This window comes from Enhydra lutris, unplaced genomic scaffold (genome assembly GCF_002288905.1).
Source record: "Enhydra lutris kenyoni isolate GAN:26980312 unplaced genomic scaffold, ASM228890v2 scaffoldscaffold9, whole genome shotgun sequence".
NCBI lineage: Eukaryota > Metazoa > Chordata > Mammalia > Carnivora > Mustelidae > Enhydra > Enhydra lutris.
In genome coordinates this window covers 6998900-7017183 of record NW_019154093.1, presented here as the reverse complement: position 1 = coordinate 7017183, position 18284 = coordinate 6998900, and the positions used below count along the sequence as shown (strand labels likewise).

At 54.6% G+C, this 18284-nt stretch overlaps 1 protein-coding gene across 1 annotated transcript; it reads right to left on the bottom strand.

Annotated features, from left to right (window-relative positions):
* Nucleotides 1-1118: 1118 nt before the first annotated feature.
* LOC111143528 (transcription factor AP-2 epsilon) lies at nucleotides 1119-18141 on the bottom strand. The gene is made up of 7 exons (XM_022497342.1): nucleotides 18115-18141; nucleotides 17333-17806; nucleotides 16741-16792; nucleotides 5216-5438; nucleotides 3755-3873; nucleotides 3103-3244; nucleotides 1119-1401 (listed from the first exon to the last, which is right to left on the bottom strand). Exons 1-7 carry the CDS (start codon nucleotides 18139-18141, stop codon nucleotides 1119-1121), a joined length of 1320 nt encoding a protein of 439 aa, XP_022353050.1.
* Nucleotides 18142-18284: the final 143 nt, after the last annotated feature.

Below are 18284 nucleotides of genomic sequence, written 5' to 3'. Positions count from 1 at the left end.
ACACACACACACACACACACACACACACACACACACACACACACACACAGAAATGACAGCCACACTGATGAAGCAGACAGATACACTATCTGCAGCCCCCCAACACACCCTGGTACCCACAGCCCCCGCCTATGATTTCTCCCTCAGAGGCCCCTCCCCACTTGAGAGGCCAATCTAGGCCTGGGCTGAAGAAGGACAGGGAGGTTTTATACCCAGTGAAAAAATTTTATTAAGAGAATGAAAAAGCAGTCGGAGAGCCAAAGAGGTACATCGATTATAAGGTCAAGAGAAACAACAGCAAATACAAAATCTTCGTGAAAACCTCATGATCTCTGACATAATCTTTCTTCCCCAAGCACCCCGGCCCTCCCTCAGCCCTTTGTGAGCAAACACACCCTCTCCATCTTGGTCCAGCTGGACATCTTGGTGCATAAAGCAGAAAACAATGAAACAAGAATCCTCAACTCAGGATAAATAAGTTGCATTTGACATTTTTAGACTTTCAAATTTAATTACAACATACATAAATAAATAGGACAGACAGCAAGAGGACTGTGACATGCAGCCTGGATTCAAGTTCTACAATGTGTGCTTTATCTTTGCTCCTTGAGGGCTTCCCCTGCCCACTTCTCCCCAAGTGGGATGGTTCCAGGACCCACGGGGGCCTCTCACCAGCACCCCCTTTCTGGGGGTTGGAGATGCTGGGGTGAGGGATGCCAGCTCCTCAACACATCTGGTTTGTTAACAATTTCCCCCCAGCCATAAGTAAAAACATCAAGGCCGTGGCCTCTAGGAGAATCCACTGCTGCCCAGGCACCCTGATGCACGGGGCTCAGCCTCAAGACCAGGCTTCTCCATGCCATTCCTATCCAAGCACTTACCAGCAATTAAGGGTCAGAAAACTGCACACACGTGGCAGAGCTCTGGGCCCTTCTCGACAAACGGCCAAAGAGAAGCCACGTCCGCTTCTCCAACCTCTCACTCAGGGGTCTTGAGATGAATGTTCTCTTTCTGGCCTGACACAAGCTCTGCCTTTTAATCCTTTCGGGCCCACTCCCAGGATCTAAGGCCTCATTTCAGGCCTTGGCAACCTCTTTGGGATGAGGTAGCGGAGACAGTTACTTCCGGTGCTTGGCATCCTTCTCTGAAGCCTTGGCGTCACCGTGCCCACTGCCCGTACCGCTTAGAAACATCTTGTCCAGGCCCTTGAGTGACTCCAGCAAGTAGTTCTGGAAGGCAGTAAGGGCAGCACAGATGGCGGGCCCACCAAAGCCATGGGTGAGGAGGCTAAAGTGTGTCAGGCAGCTCTGTACTCCAGGCTCCAGGATGAGTGCTGGGCGGCTGTTGCCCAACGGGGAGCGGTCCTGAGCCATCAAGTCTGCAAACTCCTTGCAGATCTGCCTGGTGGGAGAAGGAGGGTGGGGGTTAGAGGACAAAATTCTGAGCCTAGAGAAGAACCTATTGTGTGTGTGACAATGTTTATGTATTTATGATTGCTCACCCTGTCAAAAGTCTGCAAATGATGATCATACCCATTCTACAGAAAAGGAAGCTGATTCAGAGACACTGACTGACTTGCCCAATATCACACAGCTAGTGAACGGGCTTTGCCAATACCCTATAGTCTCTTCCCGTGGATGTCCTGACCACGTTCAAAGTCCAGCTCTACTACCTTATCCAGGAAACTTGCCTTGATCCCCTCAGCCACTCCCATCCCAAATACCCAATTCTTCACAGAGCTTTGTCTCTGAAGTAATTAGGGAACAATGACCAGCTGAACCAATGCTGGCAGTGACCGTGAAGTGAGGCCTAGAGGCTGTGCCAACCACTGGCCACCTCATCTGAGTCCTCACAACAAACCTACACAGTCATCATCATCCTTATCACATACGAAAGTTGGTTTCAGATAGGTTGGCTGGCCTGTCCAGGTGACGAAGCTGGGATCCGACTCTTGTTCCAGTTTGTGGCCATTAGCCGTTTCTTTGCATCCTGCATGGGGCTCAGGCAGGAGGATGTACCCCTGTCTCACCTTTGCATCGCCATGGAACCCAGTCAGCATTTTACACATGACTGAGCCGCAGGACGTCTTGATGAGTTAGAGGACTCATGGGTGAGGGGAGCCCTGCCCTGGATATGTTTCTCCAGCAATGATAAGAACAGCCTCAAAGGTCCCATGAGACAGGGCCGTCCCTTGAGTTTGTGATTCCACTTCTGCCTCAGGAGCCTGAGAAAGTCCCAGAGGACGAGGGCGGAGGTGGGATCTGACTGTATTAGGACTGCCTTAGATGGGGGACCAGATGGTATTCTAAGCAGCAGACATGAGGGCAGGGGACAGCGAGAAGGTCAGTCTCAGTGGTTGGGGTTTGTGCCCGCCAGATTGTGGGGCCCTCCAAGGAGTCTAGACTTCCTCTTCTTCCCTCTCTCTGTCTTTTCTTGCAATGGGACCCTTCTAAAAACTAAATCTGAATGGAATACCAGTTCATTAAACAGGCCCTAAAGCATCCCCAGCGAACCTAGTTTGAAAATCAATGGGGCAGGCGGGGAGTCACTGAAGATTCTTGGGCAGGGGAGAAGGACACGTGCAGGAACGCTGGGGGAACAGGGGAGCACTGGGATGAAGTCCAGGAGTGAGATCAGCAGGCCAGAGCTGAGGCGGCAGCGTGGGAGTGGCAGTGGGGGAGCCCCCAACAGGACTCGAAGGGGGTCACTTGTGAAGTAAGGACAAGGGAGGGCCAACTTGTGGCTGGGTGAGCACTGGTGCCCTGATGGAAGTCGCCGGAGCAGAAGGGCTGATGGGCAAGGCTCAGGCAAGGGGGCGGGGGGAGCAAGACCACCGTGGTGGGAATGGGGGTGGTGACGCCATGGGGCAGTGACTCTGGTTTTGCTGATGCACAGAACCCAGGTATGTTTGCATGTCCTCGTGTGCCCCGTGGCGGGCCCCACGAGATGCCTCTCTGTGCCCACATGTGGTGCCAATCGTACATCACGTGTGCTCGTGAGTGGCGTCCACAGTGCCCCTGCCCGGTGTGTGCGTCTGCGCTGCCCCTCCGTGTGCCTGGTGCACAGTGCCCCAGAGCACCCCCGCGGGGCACCCTCACTCACTTGGCGGCCAGCAGCATGCTCTTGCGGCTGTGAAGCTCCCCGGGGTCTGCATGCTGGCGGCACAGGTACTCAGCGGCTGCCTTGGCTGGGAACTCAGTCTCGCAGACGTAGCCAAAGTCTCGGGCCAGGTGCACGGCCTCTCCTGGCGGGGAGGAGAGGCAGAGCCCTGAATACCTTTGAGTCTGGAGCCTGGCCTTGAACCTCCCTCCCCCTGGCTGGGAGTCATTCTACCCCACCCCCTCCTATAGATACTTCCTCTGGTTTCCCTCCCAGCGCAGCCTCAGCCCCAAGCCCGCTGCCCTCCATTGGGACCATAGGGGATGAGCTCTAAGCTCATGGGTGGCCGCTGAGCCCACTGTGTATCCCAGAGCCTGGGCTCAATGTGAGCGAGCCCAGAGTCCCCAGCCTCCAGGGAAGAGACTCTCACCCCCTCATCCCTTCACCCCACCCAAACACTGGCCACTCCTCTCCAACCCTCCACAAACCCACACACACAAACGTGTGCACGTGCCCAGACACATAAAGACTATACACATGTATCACACACACCCCTTCCTTATACATGACAGTGTTAGGGACAGTCACACAGCCCCACTGGGTGACACAGGTTCCCGCATACTCACACTCACACTCACCCTCAGGCCTCACTCACCCTCCACGAGCGACGTCAGAAGTGTCACATTGGCGGCCTTGCGACGGCCAGCTGGCAGGTTGAGCCCAATCTTCTCCAGCCGTTCCCGCAGACAGCGGCCCCCATTCTTGGACTTGGCCCTTGACGTGCACAGAGAGAGACAGACACACACTATGAAGACAAGAAAGAAGCCTATGGCTAAGTGGCCCCAACAGGCCCTTGCTGCCCCACCTGCCCCTGCTGAAGCTGGGGTCTGGCCCTGGGAATGCTCTGGGGCCTCTTTCAGCCTCGTCCCAATCTCTTTCTAACCTCACTGACTTCGTAGCCAAGGTGGGGTTGGGGGGCCTAGCACCCAGCTCCCAGAGCCGCTCAATTCCCTCTAATCCTCTCAACAGCAGCGAGGACAGCCTGGGTAGGGAAAGATAGGCCAGAATCTTGAGGTGCCTTAGCACTCCAGCCGAGCCATACACAGCTATCCAGGGACACACAGAATGACATGCAGAGATACACAGGGACACACACAGTCACCCAGGGACACACAGATAAACAGGCACACAGACGAACACACACTGAGAGCGATAAGGACACACACACACACCACAATCGTCAGACGCACAGAGACACGCAGACTCAGGCCCTGAGGGACACACAGGTGCAGAAGCACAGGTCACACCGAACCAGGATCCCAGGGACAGATGTACAGACACTCACGGACTCACACAAGCCCCTCTGGGGTGTTCAAAGAGACCGGGAATAGAGACACCCTCACCCCTGCACAAATGCAGCCTTGACACGGAGCTGCAGACGTGTAAACATACATATGTCTATCCCTAGAAGTACATGCAGTCACACAGAGGAGGACACACTCTAGCCAATGCAACACAAGAAAATCACATTCATGGAGACATATACGCCTGACTGTCCCCTATACCACACACACACACACACACACACACACACACACACACACGTGCATGCATGCACTCGCACACACCCACATGCACATTCCCTCCTCACACACATCAACACTTCTAGCCCCACCAGGGCATTAGGACGTGCACAGAGAGAGACGCACACCCAGCTATGAAGACAAACCACAGACCTCAAAACACACACACACCAGAGAGGCCTGTGTTCTGCAGGGAGTGGGCCTTGGGTCCTGGGGTCCCGTTCTTGGGGCAAAGGATGAAGATGGCCCCCTCTCTTCACCAGCCTCAGCCTGGTCCGTCCTGCCCAACACAGGTCAGTCCTCCGTCCTTTCTCTGTGATCGGCCTTCTTTGTCCACCCCCACCCCCGAGCCCACACACCTGTGGGAGCTGCTGGAGACCGGGGCCTGCCTCCAGAACATGCACAGTTCCCTAAGGAGACAGAGATGGAGAGGAGGCGTGGCCTGGCGTGAGGCGGGCCCCTCTCTGCGCCCCAGAGATGGTCTGAAATGACCATGGATTTGGGCAGGGAACTGTGTGGGCTGGCCGTCCTACCTGCGAAGGACACCGCCTAGCAGGGAAGCATTGAGGCACTCGGGAGATGAGAGTCGCCGCTGGACCTCCCCCACGGTCACCTTGTACTTGGACGTTGAGCTGAGCAGCGAGAGCCGGCCTGGCACGGAGCAGAAGACCTCACTGGGGTTCGTGATGCCACCAACCAGGCTGTCTTTGGCCAGTGAGAGGGCCGAGAGGCTGCTGGCTTTGGAGGGGATGGGGACTGCAGAATGGAAGCAAGGGCAAGGGGGAGAGAGACGACACTGAGCCGGGGACCGCAGGACGCGGACGCTGGCCAGCTGTGGAGCGGGAGCACTGAGGAAGCGCTGACTGTGTCCTGGGCACCGGGCCACATGCTGGGCACGCAGCCACATCGAACCATCCCAGCGCCTCTCAGAGGGCAGTTCTATTGTCCCTGCTTTACAGAGGAAGAGACTGAGGCACACGGAGTTTATCGCGACTCACCCAAGTCCACTCAGCTAACGGGGTGGTGGAAACAACCCGGAGTAGTCTGGCTCCTGCACCTGGGTTCCCTTTTCTGAGTCAGGCTGGTGCGCTGTTAACTCAAACAGCCTCTGCAGAGTCCTGGAGTCTGGGCAAGTGCAATCCAAGAGAGAGCCACAAATGCAGAGGCAGGAGCTCTGGGTCACTGCCGCAGGGCCCAGCTAGGTTTGCACAAACGCAAGGAGTCCTCAGCTCCCCCTACCTGCTTATGACCCTCACGTGCCACCACCCCAGATCAGTGAAGGCCTGGGGACTTTGGGATTCCACATCCTGGGTGCAGGAAGGTTATGGCCCCATTAGGCCTCTGGCCCTGGCCCCCTGGCTGCCGAGTCACCGTGGGATGCTCAAAGAGACAGGAATAAAGAGATACACCCCCACAGGCCCCTGCCCAAGAGCTCTCAGTCCACTAATCTGTGTAGGACAGGGAAGGGACTCTGAGAAGTTAATTTTCTAAAACCTGGGTGGCTCAGTCGGTAAAGTGTCTGACGCTTGATCTCAGCTCAGATCTTGATCTCAGGGTTGTGAGTTCAAGCCCCGTGTTGGACTCCACGCTGGTCGTGGAGCCTACTTGAAAACAAACAAACAAACAAACAAACAAACAAAACAACCCCACTTGGATACTCTTTTTTTTTTTTTTTTTAGATTTTTATTTTTATTTATTTATTTGACAGAGAGAGATCACAAGTAGACAGAGAGGCAGGCAGAGAGAGGGAGGGAAGCAGGCCCCCCGCCAAGCAGAGAGCCCGATGCAGGACTCGATCCCAGGACCCTGAGATCATGACCTGAGCCGAAGGCAGCGGCTTAACCCACTGAGCCACCCAGGTGCCCCCCCACTTGGATACTCTTGGCCCTAAAAGAAAGTTCTCTCTGTGGTCTAACCTCCATCCTCCTGCCTGGCCTCAAAGGGAGGAGAGAATAATCAAGGAACTTGCTTCCACCTGGGCTTCTCTTCCTACAAGGAAGTGAGAGCCTTGGGAAAGCAGGAGAGAAGGCAGTCCTTGTGTGTCTGTACCGGGAGGGACTAAGTGGGAAGCCGGAGACCAGCAGTTAACTGGGCACTCACTGCCCTATGTACTTTACACGGATCATGTCGCTGAGTCCCCGGAACAACCCGGGAGGGGGCTATGTTTACTATTCCCATTTTACAGATGGGGAGACTGAAGCCCAGAGAGGTGAAATAGTGTGCCTGAGATCACACAGCTGCTAGAATGAGAACCAGTTACAAGCCCTGGACTGCGGTCTCAAAGGCAGGAGCCCTCCAGCCATTCAGCCATTACTCACTGAGCCCTGTGGGCTGCGAATGCGGAGGTAAGCAAGGCCTGCGGGTTCCCAGCCAGGCAGAGCCCCTCTGCTTTTCCTGGATTTCTCTGGATGTGCGGAATCCCACCCTCCATCAGGACACCTGGCCGGAAACCTCAGTGATGCCCTCCATACTGCCCCCTCCCGCCACATCCCTTCTGTTACTGTGTCCTGCGGCTCTCCTTTCTCCACGGGCCCCAGATGACGCAGCCACTTCTTTACACATGCACAGACACTCACTTCTCATCTGAAATTCGGGGCAGCTCTGTGCTGGTCTCCCTGCCCCCACCCCAAAGGATCTTTCTGAAACACATCACTCTCCACACTGACACCCATCGATGGCCATCACTGCCCCTCGAATCAGATCCCAGTGTCAGAGCTGGACAGGATGAGGTGGCCTATCCTTCAGCGAGTGCCAACTGTACACCAAGTGTTTTACACAAACAGCTCTGGGAGGCAGATGCTGTTCTCCATCCCCATTTCAAGTTGGAGAAACTAAAAGTTCAGAGAGGTTCAGATGGATGGCACAGCAAGTAGGAAGCAGAAATGGGTCTTGAACTCTGATCACAGACTCCGAAGTTCACATCCTTAGTCCTCCTAGCACTGTCCATGGAATGCTCTCCTTTGCCCATTTTGTGTTCTCGCGGCTGTCTACCCCTCTTCCCTGGTCCCCCATCTGTCCTTTAGGCTCTGACGAACAGAAATATACTATATTATATATATACTATGTTCTATATATATAGTATATACACACACACACACACATTATATATATACATAGAATATAAATTTAAATTTAAATGTTCTGGTAGCTCCATTTTAAAAAAGTAAAAAGAAATGTGAGGTTAATTTTAACATATTTTATTTACCCCAGTGTGTCAAAAATACTATCGTGGAAACATGTCATCAATATTTTAAAGATTATTAATGAGCTATTTTACATTCTTCCCTTGTACTTAGCCTTCAAAATCTAATGCCTATTTTACATCTCCCGCCCATCTAAATTCGGACTTGCCACATTTCAGGTGCCCAACAGCCACACGTGCCTGATGGCTCCCACCATGGACAGCACAGCTCTAGAACTCAAAGAGGGGTAATGAGGAAGCCTGTGGGGGACAGGTGCTGCCCTACAGGAAGCCGCTGCTTGGCTGGGGGTTACCATGCAGGACACACCAACATTGCCAGAACTCCCGCGTTATTTGTTTGCTGATGAAACCAGGATGCTGGATTTCTCTGTGAATTCTGGATTTTTAAACCTTGGCAACCGATTCAAAAATTTAAAAAGCCAGCATAGGCCACAAGGGACCCAGTGAATGATGTGCCATGCCACCTGGGGTGGGGGAACGCCAGCACGCTAGCTCTTTGGGCCCCACAGAAGGGCTCACTGTCTCCGTATTCCTGAGCAGACCCCTCCTCCCCAAGCCGCAGTGTGGCCACCGGGCACTGGTGCAAAGATTCCTGGCTACTTTCTGGGCCCACGACCCCAGCCCCTCTCACCCTCCAGCCCTGACCTCATCAAGGTCAAGTGGGCCTCAGTGCATGTGGGATAAATGAGTGGAGACCTGAAATGGGCAGAAGAGTGATGGCCCACAGCCCAGACTGGGGGAGAGGGTGGGCATCGGGAGAACCTCGTCCCTGTCTTAGCGATGGGTAGTAAAACAGCCCTTCCTCCCTGGGTCCCCCTTCAGGTACCAGGGAGGGGCCAAGAGGTCACAGATGGGGCAAGTGGAAGAAGAGGAAAAGGGCAGAATGTGGAGGGAATGAACAGCACACATTCTACCCCAGGCAAGTCTCTGTTCCCAGAGCAGGACCAACGAGGGAGAGGCAAGTGAGGCACTCGCCTTGGGGGCAAAAATCTAAGGAGGCACCAAAAACTCAGCAAGCAAGATAAACAGTATTTTAATGCAATATACATTTGAGGAGGGGAGGGGCAGAGAGAGAGAACCTTAAGCCAACTCCACCATCAGCACAGAGCCCTGCTCTGGGCTCAATCTCACGACCCTGAGATCAGGACCTGAGCCGAAAACAAGAGTCGGACGCTTAACCGACTACACGACCAAGGTGCTCCTTTAATGCAGTATCTTGAAAAATAAAAATTAATGTAAAAAAGACCTGGTAACAAAAATCAATGTTTTAATTAGAAACAGTCTCTGATGCTGCTCTGGGCTCCACCCTGCCTCGCTGCCCATTTCTTAGTCCCAGCCCCCTCCCAGAGTGAGGAGCAGAGTCGTCCTAACTCAACAGACACACTGACACGAGACAGACAGACAATGGGAGCCATGCCCACCTCCTGCTCCATGTTTCCCAGGCCTGTACGTGGTTCCCTCTTCACCTGTGTCCCTCTCTCTGGAGGGTACTTCTTTGGGGCGATGGGACTACTCTATATCGTAGTGGTTACATGACCAATGTTTATATTTGTCAAAATGTAAATAAATGCAGACGTAATGTTACTTATACCTCAAGCTTGACTTAAAAAAAAAACCTACAAATTGATAAATTAAAACTAAAAAGAAGCCTTTAAAAAAGGGGGGGTGCCTGGATGGCTCAGTCAGTTAAGCATCTGTCTCTGGCTCAGGTCATGATCCCAGGGTCCTGGGATGGAGCCCCACATCGGGCTCCTTGCTCAGCAGGGGAGCCTGCTTCCCCCTCTCCCTCTGCCTGCCACTCCCCCTGCTTGTGCGCTCTCTCTGTCAAATAAATAAATAAAATCTTTTTTAAAAAAATAAGTAAATAAAAAGAAGGGCAGAATGACCGTTCTCCTTCCCATGACCCCTAGCCAGAGAAAGCAGTCAGAAGGAACAGAAAATTCTCTCCTCCAGCAGCCTCCTCCATCCCAAACCAGGTGCTCCCTGAGGCCAGGCTCTGTATGAGGGGAGGGAGACCAAGGCTGCATGAGGCTGTTTGTGCACATGCAGACAGAGATCAATGCAAGTCACAAAAATGACCACACACACCGCGATGCCTGTCATGGACAGAGCACTGAAGGCCAGACTGTGCATGTGCACACTTACTCACTGAACAAGACTGGGTCCCAGCTATACATGCAGACAGAGTTTCTGCCCCCCTGAGTTTTGCAGGGATGTGGCCACATGTATACGGGTACCTGCAAGGGCTCCTGATCCTGTCCATATAGTTAAACATGGAGTGTTTGCCCAAGGTATGCAAATACAGGTGCTGCTAAGTGTAGGTGTATGACAGGTGGATGTATGTCTGGATATGGAGGAACAGACTCTGCTGCTCCCCTCCTCAGTCCCCGCCCCCCGCTTGTCCTTCCCCTTTTCCTCAGAGCCTCTTCCCTCAATGGCAAGAGCAATGGGACCCAAAGTTAGAGAAGTGGATGGCACAAGAAAGGGACAGTCATGGAGGCAGGAATTAAACTAGCACAGACTGCAAAGCAGGAACACTGGTGTTTGTCTCCCACACCACAGTGATTCCTGGGGCTGAATGGTCTACTCATGGTGTCCCCACTGCCTACCCCCCCATTACACAAGCAGAAGCCAAGACACTACAGATGCAAGAGCTCCTAGTTGTTCAACCTGTCAGACAAACCCACACACTTGTCTACACACTCCGTCCACAGGTGGTAGATATGGTCTGACCACAGAATCTGGGGAAAGTACAAAAGATTCTCCCAGAAAACTGACTACAATTTGAATTCTGTCTAGAAGAAAACATAGGAGAAAAATCTCTGTGCTCTTGGGCTGGGGAAGGAGTTCCTGGATTCAACCCTAAAAGCATGAGCCACAAAAGAAAATAATGATAAAGTGGACTTCAGGAAAATTAAACATCCTTGCACCTCAAAGGTACTGCCAAAAAAGACAAGCCATCAACTTTAAGAAAACATTTGAAAATCACATGTCTGATCAAGGATGCATGTCCAGAATATGTAAAGAATTCTTGTAATTCTATAATAAGATAAACAGCCCAACTGGAAAAAGGTCAAAATATGTGAATAGATAGCTCACTAAAAATGACAAATGGATGGGTAATAAGTACGTGAAAAAGTGCTCAACATCATTAGTTATTAGGGAAATACAAATCAAAACATACTGAGGTACTACCACAAGAGCTATTGTAAAAAAGACAGACAACAGTGGGGTGCCTGGGTGGCACAGTCGGTTAAGCGTTTGACTCTTGGTTTTGGCTTGGGTCGTGATCTCATGGGTCCTGGGATGGAGCCCCAAGTGAGGCTCTGCGCTCAGTGGGGCATCTGATTCTCTCTCCCTCTCCCTCTGCCCCTCCCACTCATGCTCCTTGGTTCCCTCTCTCTAAGATAAATAAATAAATCTTTAAAAAAAAAAGATAAGATAATATCAAGTGTAGGTGAAGAACCCTCTCGCGCTGTTGCTAGTAGAAATGTAAAACAGAACAGTCCCGTTAGAAAACAGCATGCCAGTCTCTTAAGAAATTAAACACAAACTTACCATAACATCCAGCAATTTCATCCACCGGAATTGACCTAAGAGCCATGAGGACCCACGTCCACGCAAAGACATGTATGTGAATGATTGGAGCAGCATTATTCACAGGAGCCAAAAAGTGGGCACAACCCAAGTGTCCGTCAGCTGACGAATGGATACACAAAATGTGTTTCAAGCGCACAGTGGAGGCCTACACAGCAACACGAAGAAAGGGGGCTACTCACACCTGCTATGACACAGACGAAACTTGAAAACATTATGCTGAGTAAAAGGAGAGATGCACCTGTGGGCATCTTTATTTATTCCGTTGATATAACATGTCCAGATTATGCAAATATATAGAAAGAAAGCAGATCAGTGGTTGCCTAAGGCTTGGGGTGGGAATGAGAATTAACTACAAATAGGAATGGAGGAATTTTAGGGGATGATGGAAATGTCTTAAGACTGATTGTGGTAGGGGCACCTGAATGGCTCAGTCTGTTAAGCGTCCTGGGAAGGTCCTGGGATCAACCCCATGTCAGGCTCTCTGCTCAGCTGGGAGCCTGCTTCTCCGTCTCCCGCTCTCCCTGCTTGTGTGCTCTTTCTGTCAAATAAATACATGAAATCTTAAAAAAAAAAAAAAAAAGACTGATTGTGGTAATGACTACACAACTCTATAAATTACTAAAAATCATTGAATCATACTCTTAGATGGGTGATTTTTTTAGGTCTGTACATTTTAATTCAATAAATTTGTTAAGAAATGCAAGTTCCAGGGCCATACTTCCAGGGACTCTCATTCAGTAGATGTGGAGTGGTGCCCACGAAATCTGGCATTTTCTAAATAAGCACCTCCAAGGGATTCTGATGCACGTGGTGTTTTTAGCCCACACTTGGGGTACGCTGGCCCAGAGCGGGGGAGGGGAGCGGCTGGAGGAAGGCAGACCTTCCCAGCCCACTTGAGCCTCTCTGTCGCCCTTAGTGGGGCCTGCTGGTGAAGTTTCCTTCCCACTAACTAACCTTCACTGTCCTGTCCTATGTGGCCCTCAGCTATCATCCAAACCCTATCTGCGTGGGCACTGGGTTTTCAGTCTCTGGGGAGGCAAGTAAGGCAGGAATGTAGAAGCGCTGGGTCAGATCCTCTCGTTATGTAAAACCTTGATTTTTGTTTCTTGTGGATTTTTGGCAGTACTTCTTATACTAAAGTATTGCATTAAGATACATTATTTACGGGGCACCTGCGTGGCTCAGTGGGTTAAAGCCTCTGCCTTTGGCTCAGGTCATGATCCCAGGGTCCTGGGATAGAGCCCTACAGTGGGCTCTCTGCTCAGCGGGGAGCCTGCTTCCTCCTCTCTCTCTGCCTGCCTCTCTGCCTACCTGTAATCTCTGTTTGTCAAATAAATAAATAAAATCTTAAAAAAAAAAAAGATACATTATTTACCTGGGGTGCCTGGGTGGCTCAGTTGGTTAAGTGTCTGACTCTTGATTTCAGCTCAGGTCATGATTTCAGAGTCCTGGGATTGCGCCCTGCAGGGGTGCTGTGCTCAGCCAGGAGTCCGCTTGAGGATCTTCGCCCTTTCCCCTGCCCCTCCCCGCTGCTATACGAATGTGCTCTCTCTCTCTCCCTCTCTAAAGTAAATAAATAAATCTTAAAAAAAAAAAAAAAAAAAATACATACAGATCTATATAAATAAAAAAAATTAACTTTATATATTTATATATATATATATATATATATTATTTATCTAATCTTTGTCTCAGAGGTGAGTACTTCACTCACTCACAGGAGGCCTGGTCCTGCCCAGATTCACTGGGAAGCCCAGACCCTCCCCATCTCCCTTTCTTTCCCTAGAGCCAAGCTGAGCGGCGGAGAGGGTGGCTATTTACCTCAGCCCTTGCCCTGGAGACCCTGAGATTGGACCACAGGGCCCGCAAACGGGATGTTCCCGCCCCCAACTAGGCAACCACCCACTCTCCCGGAGAGGAGGAGTAATTGATCTCAGTTCTCATCCCCGAACCCTTTCCCTCCAGCTGTGGCTGCAGAACTTGAAACCCCGGCAGATTTTAACCTTTGTAAGGTCGCTGGCTTTTCCACAGTGGAAGGTGTTTGCACATGCTGTGCCTAGGGCGGTGAAAATAGCTCCGCCCTTTCTACAACCTCTCTCCCGATGCGCTCAGACCTCAAAAACCATCACTCATTTATTCAACCAGCACCCATGGAGCACCTGCGGAGACCGTCCTAACCTCTCCTGTAGGAAGCCCCCAACCTCAGGCACTCAGCGCTCCTCCTCTGAGCTCTCACACGACCAGTACCGATCCCCCTCACCACATTTCTCGGCTAGAAAATATTCCCATTCAGGTGTGTGTCCCCCACCAGTCCCGCTCGCTTCCTGTGTCCCTAGGGCAGGTTATGAAACTGGAGGTAACAAACGTGGGCAGAAAATGGAGGGTTCCCGGCCTCTCCTTGGGTCTGCCTCGGCTCCATCTGCCGCCTCCGGCCCCACACCGTGGCTGCAAGGGGCAGCCGACAGGGAAGTGTATGGCGGAGCAGAGGCTTCGCTTCCCCTCTCCCCAGGACAAGTAAGTGTCTGGGGTATGGAAAGTTTTACAAGCAAGGTCTGGACCCTCGAGAGCTCCCAAGCTTCCCTCTCGGGCGATACATCTGCGATAGGAAGCCGGCTTCAGGAGTAGGGCCGGGGTGGCTGCAATTTCGCACCCAGGGCCTCGACTGCCCGGCCTCAACCTCAGCTGTCCCTCCCGCCAGGGCCTGGAGCTGCTGGAGGAATCGGATGCTTCAGCGAGCCCAAAATGACTTCCTATCATTCCAGGGTCCACGGGGGCCGCTGGGTCCCCCACTACCTCCGGCGGGCGCCAGAGGGCTTCAGGATGTTACAGGGGCTCTCGATGTCATCGGAAGGGCCTGAGGCCGAAGAAGGACGCTAATCCACGACACCGAGTCCCGCAGTGACGGCGGAAGTCCCAGGCGAAAACTGCCCGCTGCGCGCCGGGTTCTGGCCGGCCCACCTGCTTAGCTGCAGCGGCTCGGCGCCGTCGCTCGTCCATGCGGCCCCTTAGGCGAGGACCTTCGGGGACCAGCTCTGCCTCGGCGTTTGCAAAGCTCGAAAGCGCCAGTACTGACCCTCTCTCCTCCCGAAGGCGCGGCGCGCGGGTGGAAGGCCGAGCTCGCGGCTAGCGAACCAGGCGCTTCCCTCCGCAGGAAGCCTCGGGCTTGCACCCCGGGCCCTTTGCCGCCGCGCTCCAGGTTGTGGCTCGTCGCCCGGGGTGGCGCGCCCAGGTCCCCGCGCTCCATCTCGCGGCGCTCGGCCACCGACAGGCTGGCACCGCGGTACGGCCGGTGTGCACGCCCGCGCCCCGGACGCCCAGCGCAGCGCCAGCGTCCACATCAGCCCCGCCGGGCCCCACGGGCCGCACTGGCGACACCCCCGACTGCCCTCATTGTGGTCCTGGGACCACTGTTGGGGATTCCGGCGCACACCTAGGACCCAGAATTTATGACAGCTGATGTCCTTTGAGAGAAACCAACTCAGGGCAATTCAGCGCCTCCTCGCAGCCAGTTCCCAGTCCTGGCTCTGGCCTGGGGGTTGGAATTTAAGGTGCCCAGAGCCCCAGCTGATCCTTTACTCTTCCCCAGGGCAGAGGTTCCCAAGCTCCTACCGCCGAATGCGGGAGTCCGGCCTCCTCCAGGGAGTCAGTGAGCCTAGCCCATCCGCAACACGCCCCAGCCCCGCCAGCCTGGGCAGGAGTCGGGAACTGGGGGCGGGGACTATGATCCTATCTCCTGGTGGACGCAGCCCAGGGGCAGGCTCTTGCCACCCGCAGACAGAGCTCTGCTTTCCCACGGAGTCCAAAAAGTCCACTAAGCCAAGGCAGCAGTGACTACTCCAGGAAGCCAGTTCTGGGCTTCCTCTCCACATCCACGTCCCCAGGTGACACAGCCCAACACCTGGAGGCTCTCCTCCCCTAAGTTCAGTGAAGCTTGTCCCTTCTTCTTACTCCCCACACATTCTACGCTGTCCGACTAACTCTCAGGCTCTGGTAACCCAGCCCCACTCCTAGAAGTCCAACCCCCAGCCCCCCTACCCCAGCCTCAGTCCCAGTCTCCCGTGAGAACGCTGTGAGAACACGTGGAGTCCAAACAGTGCCTGGGCTTGAGTTCACTCTTGAAAAATGACTGGAGCCAAATCCTGCAGGAGCTGTGCCTGCCTCAGGCACCACAAGCTTGTGTGTGTCACCAAGTTCCTCCTGGGGCACCGGCCCCAAATCTATGGAGCCCGCCCAAAGCCTGGACCCCTCTGTCTCTGCATCTCGATCTCTCTCTTTCTCACCTTTTCTTGGCATGTCCAGAATTTGGTCCTCCAGCTGGAAAATCCAGTGGAGGCAGGTCTCAAACCCTGGCTCCTACTAGTGCAGAGACACAAACACACTCCCAAAACACACAGGAACTGATCCTTGCATACTCAGAGATCCTCAGAACCAGAGAACAAATTCCAGGACACGACAAAGACCCTGACACACACACGCACACACACACACGCACACACTCACACAGACTCCCAAACACTCAGAAATATACACCAACATAGTAGACATGCATTGCACATTCAGCATCAGAAACACACTTACATGCCAAGAAATACCAGAAAGACACCTAGGAAAGGAACATACCAGACATGTACGGACCCTGAACTCACATAGGACATCCAGGATCAGGCAGGTCCTGGCCCTCCTATACTCAGAGTAACACACGATATCCACACACCAACTCCCGCAACCCTAAATGTGGAAAGAGGCTCCTGCAAGGATAGAAAATTCCCTGGGGGAACCTTGAGCCTCCCCCCCCATTAATTGACCCCCAAGGTCCTGCTGGGAAGGAAATCTTGCCTGGTTAAGAAATGGTAAGGCACTGTAATGTGGAAATCATTTAAGGAAACCCATGGGAACTGCACCCCCTTTCCCACCTCTTAGGAAACAGGAAAGTAGTTTAACTCGTTCTGCAAATTATTTCCAGATCTACAAGAACACCCTCCCCTTGGTAGGAAAAGGCCAAGCCACACAGAGGGTCTGCTGCAGAATGAGTCCGATGGGCTCAGCCCACCCTAGATGGCAGACCCTAGGGCCAACCCACCGACCCTCCCCTCTGCCCAAGCTCTGGCTAGGACCCCAGCCTCTGCTGCCCCTCTAATGGCTAGAAGACAGCGACACAGAGGAGGCAAGCTCCACAGGGAAGAAAATGGTTCTGTGTGAGGGGAGCCCGCACCATGTCCCCCAGTTCTGCCCTGGCTGATGCATGCTGTTCCTTACCTTTCTTGATCACGGACTGATCCAGAAGACTCATTCCCGTCTCATCCATGGCCTGAAAATAGGAGAGGCAGTGGTAAGGGGGCTTATGGACCTAGTCCCCTGTCACTTCCCAAGTCCCTGCAGTCACTGGTCCTGGTCCTGTCCGCTCTGCCCAGTGCTCTCCACCTACCCTTGGGGCAGCCACAGACAGGGCCAGGACTGCCTGGTGGCTGGAGCCCTGGATACCTCACCCTGCCCTGCGAAATAACAATTTTGAACCTTAGAAAACTCCTCCGCCTCTCTCCGCTTCAGACGCAGGCTGCCCCAGCGGACTGGGTCTGGACCATGGATGCCCCACGTGGCCGAGCGGAGAGCTAAGGACGTGTTTGAGCCTCTGTCCATTGACTCCACCAGGGGTTGCCGCCCTCCAGGCACCGCGCACTGACTCAGCGCCAGGCCGCCTGAATGGACAGGCTGCATGTAACCCAGATTTGGGGCTCCTCCTCGGAGTCATGAGTGAGAGGTGGCAGGGTGAGAGACGAGTGGGACGCCCGCCTTCGTCACCGTGCCTCCAGCCAGAGTCCTAAATCCCCGCGGCCGGTTCGGGCCTCACCTGCAGGTCGTCTAGGCCGGGCGGCGCCGCCAGCCCAGGGAGGCCGAGGGGCGCGTCGGCCAGGCCGTGCGCGCCGTCGGCCAGGCCGTGCAGGAGCCGGGGCACCGCGGCGGCGTAGTCGCGGCGCGGGTCTAGGCCCAGCGCGCGGGCGGGCGGCGCCAGCAGGCTGGGTGGCTCGTCGTGGGCGCGGGCGGCGGCGCGGGGCGCAGCCCAGGCGGCCTGTGGAGGTTGCGGCTGTGCCAGGGGCGCCAGGCCGCCGTACGGATCCCCGGCCAGGTGGGGGAAGGCTGCAGCGGCGTCGGGCGCCTGGCCGTAGGGCAGTGGCGGCTGCGGGTAGGGCGGCGGGAAGTAGGGCGGCTGGAAGTCGGCGGCGGCTGGCGTGTGGCAGAGCGGTGGCGCCGGCCCGTAGGCCGCCTGGGGCAGAGACGACAGGCGGGCCGGGCCCGCCGCTGCGCCCAACCCGTCGGGGCGCTCCTGGGGAAGGAGAGGGGCGCGTTAGGCGACCCGCTGGCAGCTGAACGACCCCGGCCCGAGAGGACCGTCCTCAGCTCGCGGGGATCCGGCTGCCCTCCTGCCCGGGCGTCGCGGGGCCTGAGGTCTAGCTCGGAGGGGCCCGCGGGCGCGGGAGCCTCGAGCTAGGACAGCGGTGTCCCGCGCGCACCCGCATGGTTCGCAGCTGGCGGAGTCCCTGCGGCCCCCTCCTGCCGAGATTTCTTTGGAGGTGGAAGTTCGGCAGGTCCGGGCGCTCAGGTTCCCTGATCCCGCGCCCCGAGACTACTTACCATGGCGGAGTAAGTGTGCACCAGCATGGGGCGGGTGGCGCGGGGCGCGAGGCGTGGCGGCGGCGGAGCCCTCGCCCGACGGCGAGCGCCGCGGGAAGAGGCGCGGGGAGCCTGTGCAGCACGCGGGTGCCCTTTGGGGCGGCGAGGTGCAGCCCGGCCCGCAGCCCGGC

What these genes read in the sequence shown, in the direction of transcription:
- LOC111143528 (XM_022497342.1), bottom strand. Translation starts at nt 18,141, where the DNA reads ATGCTGGTGCACACTTACTCCGCCATG. An exon ending in CCGGCCTAGACGACCTGCAG is followed by an intron (nt 16,793 to 17,332) that starts GTGAGGCCCGAA and finishes TCCTATTTTCAG; the next exon opens with GCCATGGATGAGACGGGAAT. An exon ending in CTAGGCGGTGTCCTTCGCAG is followed by an intron (nt 3,874 to 5,215) that starts GTAGGACGGCCA and finishes GTGCACGTCAAG; the next exon opens with GGCCAAGTCCAAGAATGGGG.